General features: G+C 37.0%; 1 protein-coding gene and 1 long non-coding RNA gene across 13 annotated transcripts in view; one reads left to right on the top strand and one right to left on the bottom strand.

The window, feature by feature from the left end:
- The window catches only part of LOC113601839 (uncharacterized), a 29330-nt gene extending 19732 nt beyond the window's left edge, over window positions 1-9598 (bottom strand). The window contains exon 1 of the long non-coding RNA XR_003423122.2: window positions 1647-9598. This is a non-coding gene — a long non-coding RNA (uncharacterized LOC113601839). The remainder of the gene's footprint in view (window positions 1-1646) is intronic.
- USP3 (ubiquitin specific peptidase 3) overlaps window positions 1-20066 on the top strand; it is a 105935-nt gene that overhangs the window by 81295 nt on the left and 4574 nt on the right. For all 12 annotated transcript variants that reach the window (XM_053223912.1, XM_053223911.1, XM_053223918.1 and 9 more), the window contains 3 exons: window positions 16962-17080; window positions 18336-18449; window positions 18590-18657. In XM_053223912.1, coding sequence (XP_053079887.1) covers window positions 16962-17080; window positions 18336-18449; window positions 18590-18657 — 301 coding nt within the window. The remainder of the gene's footprint in view (window positions 1-16961; window positions 17081-18335; window positions 18450-18589; window positions 18658-20066) is intronic.

The following is a 20066-nucleotide window of genomic DNA, read 5'->3' as shown; positions in this document are numbered from 1 at the left end:
TTGGTCTTCTTTTCTTTGTGAAGGGGGTCTAGGATACATCTGCAAAGTGTATTGCAAAGGAATGTCTCAAGCTAACAGAGCGTGCTTACAGAGCCCTGGAAGGTAGGAGCAAAGCAAGCCTTATTGCCAGTCTCAAGTGCTTTTGTCAAATTTATTACCTGGCTTTCAGCCTCTACATTAGCAACATGTATTCTTTGAACCCAGAGATTTAGCTGCCTGTAATTCTTGGTAGGAAAAGGAGGTTAAAACAGGTAGATGAGGCCAGATTTTAAGGGGATTTTACATTGGATGTGGACATTTATTTTTAAGTCTTAGGCCTGATTTCTGTTCAGCTTGTCAAGGGAGTCCCTAAGCCTCTCTGTTCTCTAATAAGACCATTGAGATCTGTCTATACAGAGTGTCTTTCCTTTAAATATAACCAATTTAAAGACCATCTATGAGTAGGATCTATTAACAGTGACTCCAATTAACCTTTTAATGGCTGAACCAAAGAAGCAAGAAGCATCCAAAAAGGGCATAGATGATACAGCCCCCATGATCTAACAATCTGCTCCCAAAATTAGTCTAAGAAAGCAAAGACATTCATTTCACAGGTGGTAAGTAAGGATAGTAAAAACAGGTTCTCTGGTCTCCCAGGAAAACACAAGATTCCTCCAGTCACAGCCTGCTAATCTGTGACACTGGGCAGGTGCTGATGGACTGGGACTTGCCAGCATGAACAGGCAATGGTGACTGAGATGACAATCACTTTTTTTTTTTTTTTTTGAGAGAGAGAGAGAGAATCCCAGGAGGGGCAGAGAGAGAGAGAGAGAAGTGGGGCTCACCTGAAGCAGAGCAGGAGCTTACCCAAAGCACAACTCAAAGTCGTGAACTGTGAGATCATAACCTGAGCCAAAGTCAGATGCTTAATGACTGAGCCACCCAGGTGCCCGAGATGACAAAGATTATAAGGAGGTGGGACCTCCCATGACAGACACCCCTGAGAGCTGGCTTGGCTAGAGGGAGAGTCCAATCCCCAGTCTATTCCACTGGCCATGAGGCTACCCTTTTAGGATATAGAATGAGATGAAAGAAAAAATATCTTCTATACATGTTAACAGCTTTGGCTAAACCTTGGGTTTCTTGGAGCCACATGAATACCTAGAAGGGATGTGCTGTAGGTTTGGGGACTGTGTGTTGTATTGCAATGTACCTTGTTGCAAGGAAGTTTGCTTGAGGCTAGTGGGTAAACCTAGTGTCAATCTAACCTGTTCTGTGATCAACTTACCTATCACAAGAGTCTTCTTGAGACAGCACTCTAATTAATAGCTTTTAAGTGCTTGATCTGTGCCCACCAGTTTTGGGGCTTTAGCTTCCAAGATGTTCCTTAGCAACAGTCTTTACCTTATGTGCATATTCAAAGTTCATATGACAAATGACTTAAAACACAAACAGAAAATCCCAACAACTTTTTTTTGGAGGAAATGGATCAGTAACCAAAAGAGGACTCTACCAAATTTAACCAGCTTAGCCTAAGGAACTAGGTTCCACCAATATTTTCTACTGCTAATTTAACTTAGCAAGAGTGAGGAGGACTCTCACCACTCTTGGTGTACTGGACTCTGCAGATAGAGATTTTGGGAGGTTGACAGGGTAAGAAATCTTACCTTCTGCCGGGTGTATGTCAGATGTCCCAAGGATCTCCGTTGCAGTGGTGTCTAGTGAGTCAAAGTATCCTACTGACTATGTTAACTGTTGAAGAAGAATTTCCTCTGCCCTTCAAAGTCCTCTCTGGGCAAAGAACCAAATTGACTCAAGATAGATTAACTGGGGAAAATCAAATTTAGGTATGTACAGGGAGTCCACACAGACTTGAAATCCTGAGGACCAACATGAGGCTTCCACGAGCTAAGGAGAGGGGTGGGGGTCTGAGGATCAAAGGGGAGAAGAGATGTTTGTAAAACAAAGATTGTCCTGTTATTTAGGCACATAAGTTTCTTAGTTAAAGAGGAATCTCTTCCTGGTGAGCTGGCAGTTGAGGGGGAGGTAAAGAGCTTTTCCTGAGCCTGCTGAACCTGCTGGGTTTTGTTTGCTTTAACTCAAATAATGTTCATGTTAAAGTGGCCCATCTTAAAAAAAAAAAAAAGAAAAAAAATTGGGGCACCTGAGTGGCTCAGTCATTTGTGTCAGACTCTTGATTTTGGCTCAGGTCATGATCCCAGGGTCATGGGAATCAAGCCCCATGTTGGACTCTGCACTGAGTGTGGAGCCTGCTTAAGATTCTCTCCCTCCCTCTCTCTCTTCCCCTCTGCCCTTCCCCTCCATTTGCGCTCTCAAAAAAAAAAAAAAAAAAAAAAAAAAAAATTCAAAGTGGCCTATCTTGGGGCAGCCTGCTCTGGCCAGCCTGCCTTATGCCCCTGCAGATGAAATATTGGAAAATATAATTTAATGGGAGAAGATAAAAACGCCCAAATAGGTTTTGATACAATTCCAAATATATCGCTGATTAAAGAAGGAAAAAAACCTTTTACTGACTCTTAGTAAGCTAGGAATAAAAATGTTAATTTGATGGAGATTATCAAAAGCTGTCAGTGATCTTCATAGTTAACAGTGAAGCACTAAGGATTTTCCATTACAGTGTGGAAGCAGCCAGGAGTCCTGCCACTGAGGGACAAGGCATTAGACAAGGAAAATAAAAATAAGGACGAGGAAAGACCAAATTGTCAACATTTGCAGATGAACTGGTTAGACGCTGCGAACATTTCAAGAAAATTAGTTGGAAATTATGAGAGAATGTTTAATAGCTATCCCTGAAGAGCAGCCCTGGGTAGGAGACTTGTTTTTCTAAAACTGTCCATTTTTTTAAAAACAGGTATTATTTTGGTAAGTTCTAAACATGGAGCTAAAAAGTTTAATAAGGCAGCCAAATAATAAATAGGCAAGGGGTCCCTGGGTGTTTCAGTTGGATTTCGGCTCAAATCATGTTCTCACGATTCAGATAATGGAGATTGAGCTCCGCCCATGTCAGGCACAGAGACTACTTGGGATTCTCTCTCTCCCATTCCCCCACTCAAGAATGAGTTTGTGCTCTCTCAAAATAAATATTTAAAAAGTAGGCAAAAAAACAATTGCTTTACTATACATAGCAGAAGATCCTATTCACAGTAGCAGTAAAATCTTTATTGAAAAATATTTAAGACCTAGGTGAAGAACATTATAAAACTTTATACAAGAACAGATTAAAAGTCTTAATAAACAGAGCCATGTCCTATTCTTGGATGGGAAGACCCAATATGAAATGGTAGAGATGTCAGTTATCCCCCAAATTATTCCCTAAATTTATTCTAATTTGCCCAAAAGTTCTCCTGTAAGCAGAAAAATTCTTAAGAGGTGCTTAAAAAGTTTTTTAAGTGAAGATGAGAAAACAGGTTAGAGATGAGGTAGAAAATGTCCTAGATGTACTAATTTAGCAGGTACTAGTGCAGAAATGCTTATATATGGGAATTTATTACATAGCAAAGAAAAAATTTCAAATCAGTGCAGAAAAGATATTAGTCAATAGATAGTGTGAGTGAAAATGAAAATTAAAACATTAATTTCATCCCTAATTCCTGTGTTTTCTCAAATTAATACAAGGTTTCAAGATTTAGTATGAGGGGCACCTGGGTGGCTCTGTTGGTTAAGTGTCCAACACATGATTTCAGTTCAGGTCATGATTTCATGGTTGAGTTTGAATCCATTCGGCTCTGTACTGACACCGCGAAGCATGCTTGGGCTTTCTTTGTCTCCTTCTCTCTGCCCCTCCCCTGGTCTCTTTCTCAAATAATAAAAAAACTTAAAAAATTTAATATGAAAAATAAAACCACAGGACTCTATCGGCAAGCTTTTTTTGGATCTTGTTGTAAGGGAGAGCTTTCACCAAGGCCAGAACCCATAAAGGAAAATATTCATAAATTTAACTGCGTAATGGTGAAAGACACCATAAACAAAGTGGAAAAGAAGATGACCTGTGAGAAAGAGTACTTAAGTATACGAATAGGAAGAGAATTGCAAACAGCTGATTTAACATATGAAAATGCATTGTCTTACATATTCAAGAAAGTGTACATAAAGCAGAATTGTTCAAAATGACAAAGATAGGTAATATTCATTGTTAGTAAAGGTTTTGGAGAGTGGACACTCTCACATATTGGGGTCAATGTAAATTGCTGGTTTGGGAGGACAGTGATCATTTTCAGTGAGCATTTCCTTAAAAAGTAATTTTACTTGTCAATGTGGACAATGAAACCTGTAAAAAGATGTCCTTGAAGCATTCTTTGTTATTGCAGAGATCAGAAACAGTTTTATGTGCCCACTAGTTTAATAAATTGTAAATTTAATAAATAATGCTATGTAGTAATTAAGAAAGATATAAAGTTGATCAGTAGCCAGGCCACAGAAAGATAGCTACAAAGTACTGTGGAATACTATCTATGGAAGTATGTTTATAGAATGATTCCATTTGTATACAATAAAAAACATTCAGGTGTGCATTAAAATTCTTGAGCAGCATATCCATCTGTTCACAGTGATTTCTTAGGGACAGGCATTCCAGAAGAAAGTGAACTAGGACTTCCTTTTTCATGCTCTTTTATGTTGTTTGGATTTTTTAAACCTATTCTATCACCTTCATAATTATATATTTGCTTTGGGGGAGTAAAAAAAAATGTGGATTAATTTAAACATACTTCCCAATTACTGTTTTGCTAAATTAAATTTATATAGTGGATAAAGGGGATCTAATAACGTCAACAAATCAGTTTTATTCCCTGCTCTCCATAGGGATGTATTTAACAGTTTAAATAATGTGGAAGACTGACACTTGTGAAATATATGCCCTGAAACCTTTGAGAATCTTAGGAGTTTCAAAAACCACCATGGCATATATTTTTTTTTGCTCATGAAATGCAGTAATGTACAAATGAAAAAAGTTTAAGCAGCTTCCTCAGATGGGAGGTGTGAAGGTAAGTAGAGAACAAAGCTTTGCTGAGATGTGAATGCTGGGTAGCTAGTAGACTGTTCACTGGCCATGTGATTCACTTCCACATACAAGCTTTGAGAAGTGAAATTTATATTCATGCTGCTGCAAAATAGTAAACTGTAGTCATTTCAGGCTCATTCAGACTTTCCAGATAATTAAAACGGCAGGCATCAAATCTGTGAATGTCAGGGGTAGGCTGTGCCTAAGCAGTCTTTTTCTTTGAGAAATAATGACTGTATGCATGTATGTTTCAATAAAAGTTGAAGGACATTAAGAAAAGTGTCATATTCATTGTAAAATTTAGCAAAGATTCAAAAGAATACAAAGGGGAAAATAAGCGACCCTTATAATTCTGTCCAGCAGTACCATGGTTAAGAGAATTTTTTATTTAAAAACTGATATAAAAGCTGTTTTATAAAAAGGCAGCAGTTGGAAATTTAGAATTATTGTGGATTGTTACTGTTTTAACCCATAGAAGCCATTACAAATAGGCATTAGTTTTAAGGAGAGCTAAAAACAAGCTTTTAAAACCCATATGGAGAGGACTATGTGGGTAGTTCTTTACTAATCCAACGAGGGTTTATAATGTTCCTTCTTTATTAAAACTGGAGGCTGCCCACGGACACGACAGTCTTCTGACTTTCTGATGCAGCTGTGACAGTAAAGCTGCCTCAATGTCTGAGGGGTATAGCAGCAGGTGTGGGCTGTTGAGCTTGTAGCAAGAAAGGGGTGTGAGAACACAAGATGGCTTTGAGAGACAGTTGGGGCTACCATTTTAAAAACCGAATGTTTGAAAAACCAGATTCAGCTTGTATGGCTTACTAATGAATTGTTTAATGAGCCTTTTCTGTCTTCTGTTGTATTTTGGTTTATCATAAACCAGTTATGCATAAATCAGTTATGGGACCACTTACTTAGGTCACCCTTTAAGTTTAAGCCTCTCAAAAGCAATGGAGCAAAACCTGGTCTTCTGTGCCCCTGTAGCTGTGGCACAGAGGCTAATTGCAAGCAGCTAGGCTGAATGTGGACTTCACCCAACAACAAGCCCAACCAAGGTGGCCTGAGGCATATAAAGGGCATGGGACCAAACTGTGCAGCATACCCACAGCAGGCAAAGTAGGTCATTGCAGCTCCCTGTGCTGAAGGCATATGCGGCTTACCCACAATAATAGGTCACATGTAACCCACACAAAGGGCACCCCTGGAGGACCTGGTTTTGGTGACCTGAGGGGGGTGTTCTCTCCTACACAAGGCCACCACTTTAAAGACCAGGAGATGTAGCTGACCTACCTAATACATAGAAACAAAAACACAAAGTTATAAAACATGAGTAGAGAGAGGAATATGTCCCAAATGAAAGAGCAAGACAAAATCACAGCTAAATGAAATGGTAACAGGCAATATGCCTAATAAAGAATTGAAAGTAGTGGCATAAATATACTCACTGGACTTAAGAGTGGATGAACTCAGAACTTAAAAATATAAAAACCAGAGGTAAAGAATTCAATAACTGAAATAAAAAATACATTAGAGGCCATCAACAGCAGATTAGAGGATTCAAAAGAATATAGTCATCTGGAAGAGAGGGTAATCAAAAGCAACCAATCTAAATGGGGAAGAAAAAAAAATGAGAATAGGTTAAGGGACCTCAGTGACATCATCAAGCATAGTGACATTCACTTTATAGAGATCTCAGAGGGAGCAAAGAGAGAAGGAAACCGAAAACTTACTCTAGGGCAGAAGGAAATGGCAAGATGTATTCAAAGTACTGAAAGGAAAAAACCCTGCAAACCAAGAATACTCAATCCAGCAAGGTAGTCATTCAGAATGGGAGAGAGAAAGAGTTTCCCAGACAAAAGTTAAAGGAATTCATCACCATGAAACAAGACTTTTAAGAAATGTTTAAGGAATTTTTTTAAGTGGAAAGAAGAAGCCATAACTAAAAGGAAATTACAAATGGAAAAAAATTGACAGGTAAAAACAAATATATAGTAAATGTAGTAGATTAATCACTTAATGGAGGTTAACACACAAAAGTAGCAAAATAGATTATATCTACAAAAATCAGTCTAGGGATCAATAAAAAAAGATGCAAAATCTATCATATACATAATATGGAGGGGGAGTAAAAATGTAGTCCTTTTAGAACTTAAGGGACCATCAACTTAATACAGACTGCTAAACACATAAGATGTTATATATGAACCCAAGTGTTACCATAAATAAAAAACCTACAGTAGATACAGATACACAAAAAATAAGGGAATCCAAGCATAACACTAAATAAAGCCATCAAACTACCAAGGAAGAGAGCAAGAGAACAAGAAAGGAACAGAAAAACTACAAAACAACCAGAAAACAGTTCAAAGAATCATGCTTACTTTAAATGTAAATGGACTAAATGCTCCAGTCAAAAGATATAGGGTGATGAAATGGATTTTAAAAAATCCAACTGTATGCTTCCAAGAGACTCACTTCAGACCTAAAGAAACATACAGACTGAAACTGAAGGGATGCAAACACATATACCATGCAAATAGAAGCAAACAAAACACAACACACACACACACACCCGAGGTAGCCACAGTTATATCAGACAAAATAGACTTTAAAACAAAGACTGTAGCATGAGACAAAGAAGGGGACTACATAAAGGGATTGATCCTACATGAAAATACAATTGTAAATATCTGTGTGCCCCAAATAGCGTCTCAACACATAAAGCAAATATTCACAGACCTAAAGGGAGTAATTGACAATAGTAATATCAGGGGACTTTAATACCCTACTTACATCAATGAATGGATAGGTTATCTAGACAGCAAGTCAATAAAGAAACAATGCTTTTCAATGATACATTGGACCAGATTGGCCTAACAGGTATATTCAGAACATTATACTCAAAAACCAGTAAAATACGCATTATTTTCAAGTGCACATGGAACATTCTCCAGGATAGATCATGGTAAGCCACAAAACAAGTATATTAAAATCATATTAAGTATCTTTTCCAAACATAATGAAACTACAAATTCATTACAAAAAAAAATCTTGAAAAACACAAAACAGATGGAGAAACAACATACTACTAAACAACCATTGGGTCAGTGAAGAAATCAAAGCAGAAATAAAAAAATACATAGACCCAAGTGAAAATGACATTAAGGTCCAAAATCTTCAGGACATAGCAAAAGCAGCTTTAAGAGGGAAGGTAATAGTGATACAGGCATACCTCAAGAAACAAAATTCTCAACCTAACTTAACACCTAAAGGGGCCCAAAAATAAATGAAGCCCAAAACTAGAACGAAGGAAATAAAAAAAAAAAAGCAGATCGCTCAAACTAAGAGCAGGTTCTTTGAAAAGGTAATTGATAAACCTTTAGCCAGACTTATCAAGAAGAAGAGAGGACTCACAGTAAATAAAATCAGAAATGAAGGAGACACAACAAATACAAAGGATATAAGAGAATATTATGCAAAGTTATATGCAACAAATTGAAAAACCTAGAAGAAAGGGGTAAATTCCTGGAAACTTACAATCTTTCAAAACTGAACCAGGAAGAAACAGAAAATTTGAACAGATCAATTACTAGTAATATAATTGAATCAACAATTAAAAAGAAAAACTAACACAAGTCCATGACTAGATGACTTAACATATGAATTCTATCAAGCATTTAAAGAAGAGTTAATACCTGTTTTTCTCAAACTATCCCCAAAAATAGAATAGGGAGGAAAACTTCCAAATTCATTCTACAAGGCCAACATTAACCTGATAACAAAACCAGACAAAGATACAAAAACAAAGATACAAAAAACAAAAACAAAACACCAACTATAGGCCAGTATCTCTGATGAACATAGATCCAAAAATAATAAAGTAGTAGCAAACCAAATTCAACAATACATTAAAAAAAAAAAAAAAAAAAACACAACACTCAACATAATTAAGTAGGATTTATTCCAGGGATGCAAGGGTGGTTTACTACTCGCAGGTCAATCAGTGTGCTAGATCACATTAACAAGAGAAAGGACAAAAACCATATGATTATCTCAAAAGATGCAGAAAACGCATTTAACAAAATACAACATCCATTCATGATAAAAACTTTCAACTAAGTAGGTTTAGAGGGAATATACCTCAACATAATAAAGGTCATATATACAAACCCACAGCTAACAGAGTACTCAATAGTGAAAAAGTGAGTACCTTTCCTCTAATATCACGAACAAGACAAGGATATCCACTCACCATTTTTATTCAATATAGTACTTGAAGTCCTAACTGTAGCAGTTGGACAAGAAAAAGAAAAGGCATTCAAATTGGTAAGGAAGAAGTAAAATTGTCATTATTTGTAGATGACATGATAACATATATAGAAAACCCTAAAGACTCCACCAAAAAACTCGTAATGAAGAAGCAGAAAGAAAATCCTGCAGCAAAAAGATACATACCTAGGAATAAATGTAACCAAGTGAAAGATATATACTCTGAAAACTGTAAGACACTGATGAAAGAGATGAAACATGATACAAAGAAATGGAATGATATACCATGCTCATGGGTTGGAAGAGTATTGTTAAAATGTCCATACCACCCAAAGCCTATCCTATCAAAATACCACTGGTATTTTGAATGTAAATCCTATCAAAATACCACTGGTATTTTTTTATAGAAGTAGAACAATCCTAAAATTTGTATGAAAGCACAAAAGATTGCCAAAGCCATCATGATAAAGATTGAATGTAAATCCTATCAAAATACCACTGGTATTTTTTTATAGAAGTAGAACAATCCTAAAATTTGTATGAAAGCACAAAAGACTGCCAAAGCCATCATGATAAAGAATAAAACTGGAGGTATCACAATCCCACACTTCAAAATATACTACGAAGCTACACTAATCAAAACAGTGTGGAACTAGCACAAATAGACTTGGAGATAATGGAACAGACTCAAGAGCCCAGAAATAAATTCACAACTATATGGTCAGGTAATCAACAACAAAGGAGGCAAGAATATACACTGAGGAAAAGACAGTCTTTTCCATAAATAGTGTTGGGAAAATTGGACAGCTACTTGCAAAAAAGTGAAACTGGACCACTTTCTTACACTATACACAAAAATAAACTCTAAATGGATTAAAGACCTAAATGTAAGACCTGAAACCATAAAACTCCTGAAAGAAAATACAGGCAGTTATCTCTTAGACATCACCCTTAGCAGCATATTTATGGATAGGTCTCCTCAGGCAAGGGAAACTGAAGCAAAAATATACTAATAGGACTACACCAAGATAAAAAAGTTCTGTACAGCAAAGGAACCAACAGAACAAGAAGGCAGCCTACTGAATGGGAGGAGATATTTGCAAATGATAAATCCCATAAGCGGTTAATAGCCAATACACATATACACACACACACACAAACTTGACACCAAAAAAATCCAAGTAAAAACTCAAGATGAATAGACGTTTTTTCAAAGACATACAGATGGCTAGACATGAAAAGATGCTCAACGTCACTAATCAAGGAAATGCTAATCAAAACCACAATGCGGTATTACTTTATACCTGTCAGAATGGCTAGTAGCAAACAGAAAAGAAATATCAAGTGTTGGCAAAGATGTGGAGAAAAGGGAATCCTAGTGCACTGTAGGCAGGAATGTAAATTGGTGCAACCTACTGGGGTAAGCAGCATGGAAATTCCTCAAAAAAAAATTAAAAATAGAAATACCATATGATCCAGTAGTTCCACTGCTGGGTATTTATCCAAAGAAAATGAAAACACTAATTCCAAAAGATATATCCACCCCTGTGTTTACTGCAGCATTATTTACAATAGCCAAGATGTAGAAGCAACCCAAGTATCCATCAGTAGATGAATGGATAAAGAACGTGGGATAGATATACATGATGTATATTAGTCATAAAAAAGAATGAGATCTTGCCATTTGGGACAACATAGATGGACTCAGTAAGGAAACATTGGCCTTAAATGACACATTAGGCCAGATGGACTTAACAGATATGTACAGAACATTTCATTCAAAAGCAAAAGGATGTACATTCTTCTCAAGTGCACATGGAACATTCTCCAAGATAGATCATCTGTTAGGCCACAAAAGAAGTCTTAATAAATTTAAGAGGATTAAAATCGTATCAAACATCTCACCATAGTAGGAGTATGAAACTGGACATCAATTAGGAGAAGAAAACTGGAAAATCCACAAATATTTGGAGATTAAATGACATGCTACTGAACAACCAATAGGTCAAAGAAGAAATTAAAAGAGAAATTTAAAAAATGCCTTATGACAAATGAAACTGGAGACAAAACATACTAAAACTTAAGGGCAAAAGCAGTTCTAGGAGGGAAGTTCATAGTGATAAATACCTACCTCGAGAAACAAAAATCTCGAATAAACAAAGTAACTTTACACTTAAAGGAATGAGAAAAAGAACAAAGCCCCAAGTTAGTAGAAGGAAGGAAATAACAGAGATTGGAGTGGAAATAGATGAGACTTTAGACAATAGAAAAAAATCAATGAAATAGCTGGTTCTTTGAAAATATAAAATTGACCGACCTTTTGCCAGACTCATGGAGACAAAGACAGGACTCAAAATCTGAAAGGAAAGAGGAGACATTACAACTGATACCACGGAAATGCAAAGGATCCTAAGAGACTATTACGAACAGTTACACACACTGGACAACCTAGAAGAACTGGAAAAATTCCTAGAAACCCACAATCTACCAAGACTGAACTATGAAGAAACAGAAAATGTGAACAGACATTACTAGTAAGGAGATTGAATCAGTAATTGAGAAACTCCCAACAGACAGAAGCCAGGGACTATATACAACTTCAGTGATGAATTCTTTTGAACATTTAGAGAATTCATACCAATCCTTCTCCAACTTTTCCAAACAATAGAAAATGAAAGAACACTTTTTTTTAATGTTTATTTGTTTTTGAGACAGAGCAATAGAGCAAGCAGGAGAGGAGCAGAGAGAGGGAGACAGAATCCTAAGCAGTCTCCATGCCTTCAGCACAGAGCCCAATGCGGGGCTTGAATATTCGAACCATGAGATCATGACCTGAGCTGAAACCCAAAGTCAGATGCTTAAGTGATTGAGCTGCCCTGTCGCCCCAAGGAGAGAACACTTTTAAATTCATTTTACAAGGCCATGTTACAATGGCCTTGATACCAAAGACAAGGGCACCATAAGAAAAGCTGATGTTCCTGATTAACATAGGTGCAGAAATCTTCAACAAATCATTAAAAAAGTGAATTCAACAATACTGTTGACCCTGGAATAACATGGGTTTGAACTACACAGGTCCGCTTATATGCAATTTGTTTCAATTAATACAGTATAGTACTATAAACGTATTTTCTCTTCCTTGTGATTATTTTTAAAGCTTATTTATTTTGAGAGACCAAGCATGTGCGTCCAAGTGGGGGAGGGGCAGAGAGAGGGAGAGAGAGAATTCCAAGCAGGCTCCTTCCTGTTAGCACAGAGCCCATCATGGGGCTTGATCCCACAAACCCTAAGATCATGACCTGAGCTGAAATCAAAAGTTAGACACTTAACAAGCCCAGGAGCCCCTTCCTTGTGATTTTTTAAAATAACATTTTCCTTTTTTCTTACTTTACTGTAAGAGTATTGTATATAATATATATAACATACAAAATATGTGTCAATTGTGTTATTAGGTTTCTGGTTAACAATAGCCTATCAGTAGTTAAGTTTTGAGGGAGTCAAAAGCCATATATGGATTTTTTTTAATACATGGATTTTCAGCTGCACAGGGGATCAATGCCCTGAATCTCTGTGTTGTTCAAGGGTCAACTGTCCACTAAAGGTTCATATACCATAATCAGGTAGGATTTGTTCCAGGGATGCAGGGAAGGTTTAACATCTGCAAGGTAGTCAGTGTTACACAACACATTACAAAATGAAGGATAACAATTCTATGGTTATCTCAGTAGATGCATAAAAAGCATTTGGCAAAATTCAACACCCATTTATGATAAAAATTCTTAAAGTGGATATAGAGGGTACTTTCCTCAACATAGTAAAGGCCATATAGGACAAGCCCACAGCCTAACATAATACTGAATGGTGAAAGCTGCAAGCCTTTCCCCAGAGCAGAGAATAAAACAGGGATGTCCATCTTCACCACTTCTATTCAATATAGTATTGAAAATCCTCACCAGAGCAATTAGGCAAGGGGAAAAAAAAGGCATCCTATTTCAAAGATGACACAGAATTATATATAGAAAAACCCTTAAGATTCCACCAAAAAGCATATTCAAGTTTTAACATCAAAATCATTATAGCAAAAAACTATTGCACTTTATACACTAATAATGAACTGTCAGAAAGATAAAATAGTCCCTTTACAGTTGCATCAGAAAGAATACCTAAGAATAAATTTAACTGAGGTAAAAGACCTGTACAATGAAAACTGTAAGAATGAAGAAAGAAATTAAAGGATACAAATAAATGGAAAGATATACCATGCCCATGGATTGGGATAATTAATGTTGTTAAAGTGTTCATATTACCCTAAGCAATCCCCAGATTCACTGCAACCCCATAAAAATTCCAATGGTATTTTTCACAGTAGAATAAATAATCCTCAGATTTGTGTGGAACCACAAAAGACCCCAGAGAGCCAAAGAAATCCTGAGAAAGAAGAAGAAGGCAGGAGGCATCACACTCCTTGTTTTTTTGTTTGTTTGTTTTTTTTGTTTGGTTTTTTTTTTTAGGTTTAGTCATTTGTTTTGACAGACAGAGAGTGGGAGAGCAGGAGAATCCCAAGCAGGCTCCACAGTGCCATCATGGAGCCCAATGCGGGGCTCAAACTCACAAACTATGATATCATGACTTGAGCTGAAACCAAGAGTCATATGCTCAACCAACTGAGCCACCCAGGTGCCCCACACTCCTTGCTTTTAAACTAAATTACAAAACTATAGCAGATCAAAACAGTATGGTTTTGGCATAGAAACAGACATATTTATCAGTGGGACAGAATAGAGAATCCAAAAATAAGTCCATACATACATGGTCAGTTTACAACAAAGGAGCCAAGAATATACAAGGGAAAGGATGGTCTCTTCAATAAATTATGTTGGGAAAACTGGACAGTCACATGCAAAAGAGTGAAAGTGGAATACTTTTTTTAACTCAAAATGGTTTGAAGACTGGAGCCTAGGACCTGAAACCATGAAGATCCTAGAAGAAAACATAGGAGGTAAGTTCCTTGACATAGGTCTTGGCAGTGACTTTTTTAATCTGTCTCCATAAGCAAAGGCAACAAAAGGAAAAATAAGTAAGAGGGATTACTTCAGAGGTGCCTGGGTGGCTCAGATGGTTAAGCATTTGAGTCTCGATCTTATCTTAGGTCTTCATCTCAGGGTCTTGAGTTCAAGCCCTGCATTGGGCTCCACACTGGGCTTGAAGCCTACTTAGAAGAAGAGGAATAACTTCAAACCAAAAAGCTTCTGGACAGTAAAGGAAATAAGATAAGAAGGCAACCTACTGAATGGGAGAAAATGTTTGCAAATAATATTTGCTAAGGGGTTAATATCCAGAATATATAAAGAACTCATATAATTCAATAGCAAAACAACAAAACAACAACCAGTTCCATTTAAAAAATGGGCAGAAGATCCTAATAGACATTTTTCCAAAGATAACCTACAGATGGCCAACAGGTATATGAAAAGATGCTCTACGTCACTAATAATCAGAGAAATGCAGATGAAAACCACAATGAAGTATCACCTCACAACTGTCAGAATGGCTGTTATCAAAAATATAAGAAATAACGTGTCGGCAGAGATGTGGAGTACACTCTGGTCAAAATGTGTATTGGTGTAGCCACTATGGAAAACAGTATGGAGATTCCTCAAAAAATTAAAGTAGAACTACCAGATGACGCAGCAATTCCACTTCTGGGTATTTTCCCAAAGAAAATGAATATACTAACTTGAAAAGATATAAATGATCCCCATGTTCATTGCAGCATTATTTACAATAATCAAGATATAGAAGCAACTGTTACATGAATGGATAAAGACAACATATTTATACAATGGAATATTTCAGCCATAAAGAATGAAATCTTGCTTGCCATTTACAACAACATGGATGGAACTCAAGGGCATTATGCTAAGTTAAACAAGTCAGAGAAAGACAAATACCTTATGATCTCACTTCTATGTGAAATCTAAAAAAAAAAAACAAACAACAACAACAACAAAAACAACAACAAACCAAACCAACAACAAAAAATCCAAGCTCATAGATAACAGAAAAGAAATTGGTAGTTACCAGAGGTGAGGGATGGGGGGTGGGCAAAATGGGTGAAGGGGATCAAAAAGTAGAAACTTGCAGTTAGTAAGTCATTGGGATACAATTTGAGCATGTTGACTACAGTTAATAATACTGTATTGTATGTTTAAAAGTTGCTAAGAGAAATCAGAAGTTCTCACCACAGGAAAAAAAATTAAACTATGTTACGTATGGTGATGGATATTAATTAGACTTATTGTGGTGATCATTTCACAGTACAAATATTGAATTATGTTGTGCAGCTGAAAATAATATGTGCCAGTTATACCTCAAAAAAATCCCACAAAGAATGCATGGTCCCCTTTTCCACACATTGGCCCGTGCACTCCCAGGCTCTTCCTTATACTGTCTCATGGAAGCCCGCATGGACTATGACCTGAAAACTCTTGAGTACAGAGACCAGTGTCCCTTTTCCTTATATAGATAGGTTTGTGCTTGCTACCCAACTTTTCAAACATTATATTGTTTAAAGATGCATATGTGCATATATGTGGTCTAGAGAGGCAAGCAAAAAGACAGTACAGAATTCAGGATAATGGCTATTTCTAGGGGGAAATACGGGGTTTGTGAGTGGGAAGATACAGGAAACTCCTAGCAGGGCTCCCACACATGGCCGTTTAGGTCGTTCACTGCAGAACTCTAGGGGAAGCCGTATATATACATAAAGTCTGGCTCCTCCAGTACTAGAGAGAATCCATTTTTTTTACCTGAGGGCTGGGTACAGGCATTCATATTCTTCTCTAAAAAGACTATTATTTCTCTACAGAACAATACATACCTTACTGATTACAATAGGAGTTGGCAAACTTTTCCTATAAAAGGCCAGATATAAATATGTTAGGCATTATTGCACAGAAGTTCTGCATCCCAACTACTTTGCTGTTAAGTGTACAAGCAGTTACAGATGATATATAAATGAGTGGGTGTGTCTGTGTTCCAAGAAAACTTTATTTACAAAACCAACTAGCTGGATTTGGCTTGGGGCTGCAGTACACCAAACCCCAGATTACACAGTTAAACCTTTAAAAGAAAAAAAAAAACAAAAACAACTATCTGTGGTTTGTCTAGTGGATTCAGACTAGAGCCTAGAACAAAGGATTCACTGGAGGTATAGTAGGAAGGTCAGTAATGTCGTTTCCTGCAATCCATGTTTTTAAGTAAGTTATGACTGAAAATGTTGGATCTGACTTTGTCCAACTATAATGTAAGACATTGAGAGAAAGTTGCGGCTCAAACTTGGATTTAAGGAAACCATTTTCATCAAAATGATCCAGACTAATTGTTCATTAAAAGCAACAAACCCAATAACCGTATCACCTGTCGTTAACGATCACTACCAGATATCAGACATAATGGCCAGGAACTTCACATGTTATTTTCCTCACAGCAGTTCTTCAAAGTGGGTTTGTTTGGGGTTTTTTGGTATCCATTTTGCAACCAAGAAAGGCTGACTTTTCCAAGGTCACAAAGCTAATAAAGCTGAGATTTGAGCCATAGTTGTCCAGCTTCAAAGTTCAGTCTGTTTTCTACAGCACACTGTCTCTATAGAAGGCTTTCTGTTTTAATGTCGCCAAAATCAATTTGGTTTTAGATTGTCTTCGCAGTTTTACTGACTTAGAAGAACTCGATGAGACAGAGTTATATATGTGCCACAAATGCAAAAAGAAACAAAAATCCACTAAAAAGTTTTGGATTCAGAAACTACCCAAGGTAAGCATGGAGTTTCAAATTATGCAATTTTGAGGGGAAAAATGTTTATGATTGATGAGAAGACAAATTATTTTTGTAACTTTAGCCTATGTGATCTATTCTATATTGGTCTCTAGAGTTTTCAGCAAGAGGTAAATAAACCCTTTGAGAATGTATAATTAATGTGTCCTGATCACAATTTCCAGTATGTGGAGAGGATGGTTTCCTATCACACCACTGCTAAGCAGCCAGCTGGGTGTCCTACAATTCAGTGCAACTCTGACACTGTCAAAGCCGGTGATAGTGATCAGATTCCACAGGTTCAGGGCTCAGTCCCATAAGACTACCTCTGCTTCAGAAGCCCAGCAAATGCAGCTTGTTACTTTATGCTTCTGCCCAACAGGCTAGACATGTATATGAGGAGATGCATAGGGCAGGGTCCTGAACAGAGGAGCTTCTGTCCTTGTGGAGTTTGGGCCTGGCACAGTAGCACTTTGAAGTGTTCTGGTTCCCCATCTGGAAGCTCTCCAAACCTCTCCTTTACGATTTTTATGGAGCCTTCATTACATAGGCATGGCTGATTAAGTCATTGGCTGTTGGCAGTTGTTCAACTTTCAGCCCCTCTGCCCTACCTGGAGAGTTGGGTTGGGGAGACTGAAAGTTCCAATTCTGTAATCACATGGTTGGACCCCTGGCAACCACGCCCGATCCTTTGAGGCAGTCAACAAGTTACTTTATTGGCATAACAAAGACACCTATATGGCCATCCCTTTGGAAATTCTAACAGTTTAGGAGCTGTGTGGAAATACATATATAATATATATACTATATAAGTCTAATTAAATATATAACCTTATATAAAGTATATATAATTATTTTAGAAAATACAGTGTATATATATAATATATATGTATGTAATATATATATAATATATATATGTATATAATATATATATGTGTGTGTATATCAGGTCTTAACCCCCTTTCCATACAGCTCCTAAACCCTTAGCATATATATTTTCTAGTTTTTATTTCCAGTCAGTTAACTACAGTGTTGTATTAATTTCAGGTGTTATATTTATTATAAATCACAATATCATAATAAGGTATGTGGAAGAAAGTACTATCAAGGTTCAAAAAAAAAAAAAAAAGAACTGATAGGCCACCTAAAATATTACTGAGAGGTATTAGTACCAAGTAGCTAATTTTACTGAAAGGGAAATTAGGTGTTTTTGTTTTTTTTTTTTTTACAATCTTTGTCCTTATCTCTCATCCAGGTACTATGCTTACATCTGAAACGATTTCACTGGACTGCATATTTAAGAAACAAAGTTGATACCTATGTAGAATTTCCATTGAGAGGCCTAGACATGAAATGCTACTTACTAGAGGTATGGTAAATTAATTACCTTTGCTAGGAGGTGCTAAGATGGCTTTTCAGTAAAATTAAGTCTTCACATTGATAGGAGCTGGGGTGTCATTGACCCCTGCTCCTAACTCAGTCCTGGATGTCTTCTCCCTTGTTCTATAGCCTGAGAACAGTGGCCCGGAGAGCTGCCTGTATGACCTTGCTGCTGTGGTGGTGCACCATGGTTCTGGGTAAGTGTGTCAGTGGCTTTTCTTATGATTGGTTTTCGAAAAGCACAGCAAAGGGGCACCTTGGTGGCTCAGTCAGTTAAGCTTCCAGCCTCAGCTCAGGTCATGATCTCACAGTTTGTGGGTTCGAGCCCCGCGTCAGGGTGTATGCTGACAGCTCAGAGCCTGGAGCCTGCTTCTGATTCTGTGTCTCCCTTTCTCTCTGCCCCTTCCCCACTCACACTCTGTCTCTGTCTCAAAAAATAAGTAAACGCTAAAAAAAATAAATAAAAAGCACAGCGAAGACCTGCAATTTTGCACCACTCTTGATCATTCTCCGTCAACTCCTTAAAAATGGTTTCAGATACATAACACAGGTGAGGTAGAACTTTCTTTCAGTCGTGGTGTCAACGAATGTTCTGGAGGGGATGTTGTGAAGTTAGAAGAAAAGGCACATGAAAGCAAAATGGAGAAGGGTTCATTTGAGCTCAGCATTGAGAACCTATTTGTCCACAAAATCCTCAGTAGGCTTTACTCCAAAGTTGTTTATTTCCTTTGCCATTTGACTTTTAAATTAGGGGAAAATGGGAAATTATTTGGAGTAACTTACTTCATATCATCTGTTTAAAGATTTTTTTATTTTATTGAATAATTTTTTTCTGGTAATTTTGTTATTAGTTTATGCTTTCTGATTCCTTGAGAATGGCTATTTTACTTTTAAACATGGACAAACCCCTATCCGTGTTGAGAACCCTTTTCCCTCAGAACTTTGTAGACATTGCTCCCTTGACTTCATCATTCCAGGGCCAAGTCCACTACAGGTCTGATTCTCATCTCTTTATAGGCAACCTTCTTTTACTTACTGGAAGGTTATAGGATCCTCTCTCTTCGGATTTAAGAAATTATAGTAGATGTATTCCTGGCTTAGTAGTTGATAGGGACACTCTTTGGTGTCCTCAGCTCATGGAAATATTGTTTGTTCCACCCCATTCTCTCCCTGTTACATGTGTGGCAATCCCTCCGTATCTGCAAAGATACATTCCAGGACTCCCAAGTGGATGCTTACAATCATGGTAACAAATCCTATATATACACTTTATTTTTTCATGTACATACAGACATACCTATGATAGCTTAATTTATAAACAATTATAATATTAATTATAATTGTGACAGTGTTAGGCTTCTCTTGACCTTTGGACAATATATTAGAAAGCATCATCTCTTGGACCGCAGCTGACTGTGGTAAACTGAACCGTGGAAAGGGAAACTGAGGACAAGGGGTGACTATTATATAGTGAATTTTCTGGTTCTTTTCCACATTTTAACCGTTGTTTAATGATTTCCATCTCTGTTTCTTAAGACTGCCATGGCCTATTTTTCCAAATCACCAATTTGGATTTCATCTGTACCCAAATTGAAGATGACATTTT

This window comes from Acinonyx jubatus, chromosome B3, assembly GCF_027475565.1.
Source record: "Acinonyx jubatus isolate Ajub_Pintada_27869175 chromosome B3, VMU_Ajub_asm_v1.0, whole genome shotgun sequence".
NCBI classification, from domain to species: Eukaryota; Metazoa; Chordata; class Mammalia; order Carnivora; family Felidae; genus Acinonyx; species Acinonyx jubatus.
The sequence above is the reverse complement of the archived record's forward strand: the minus strand, read 5'-3'. Positions and strand labels throughout refer to the sequence as shown.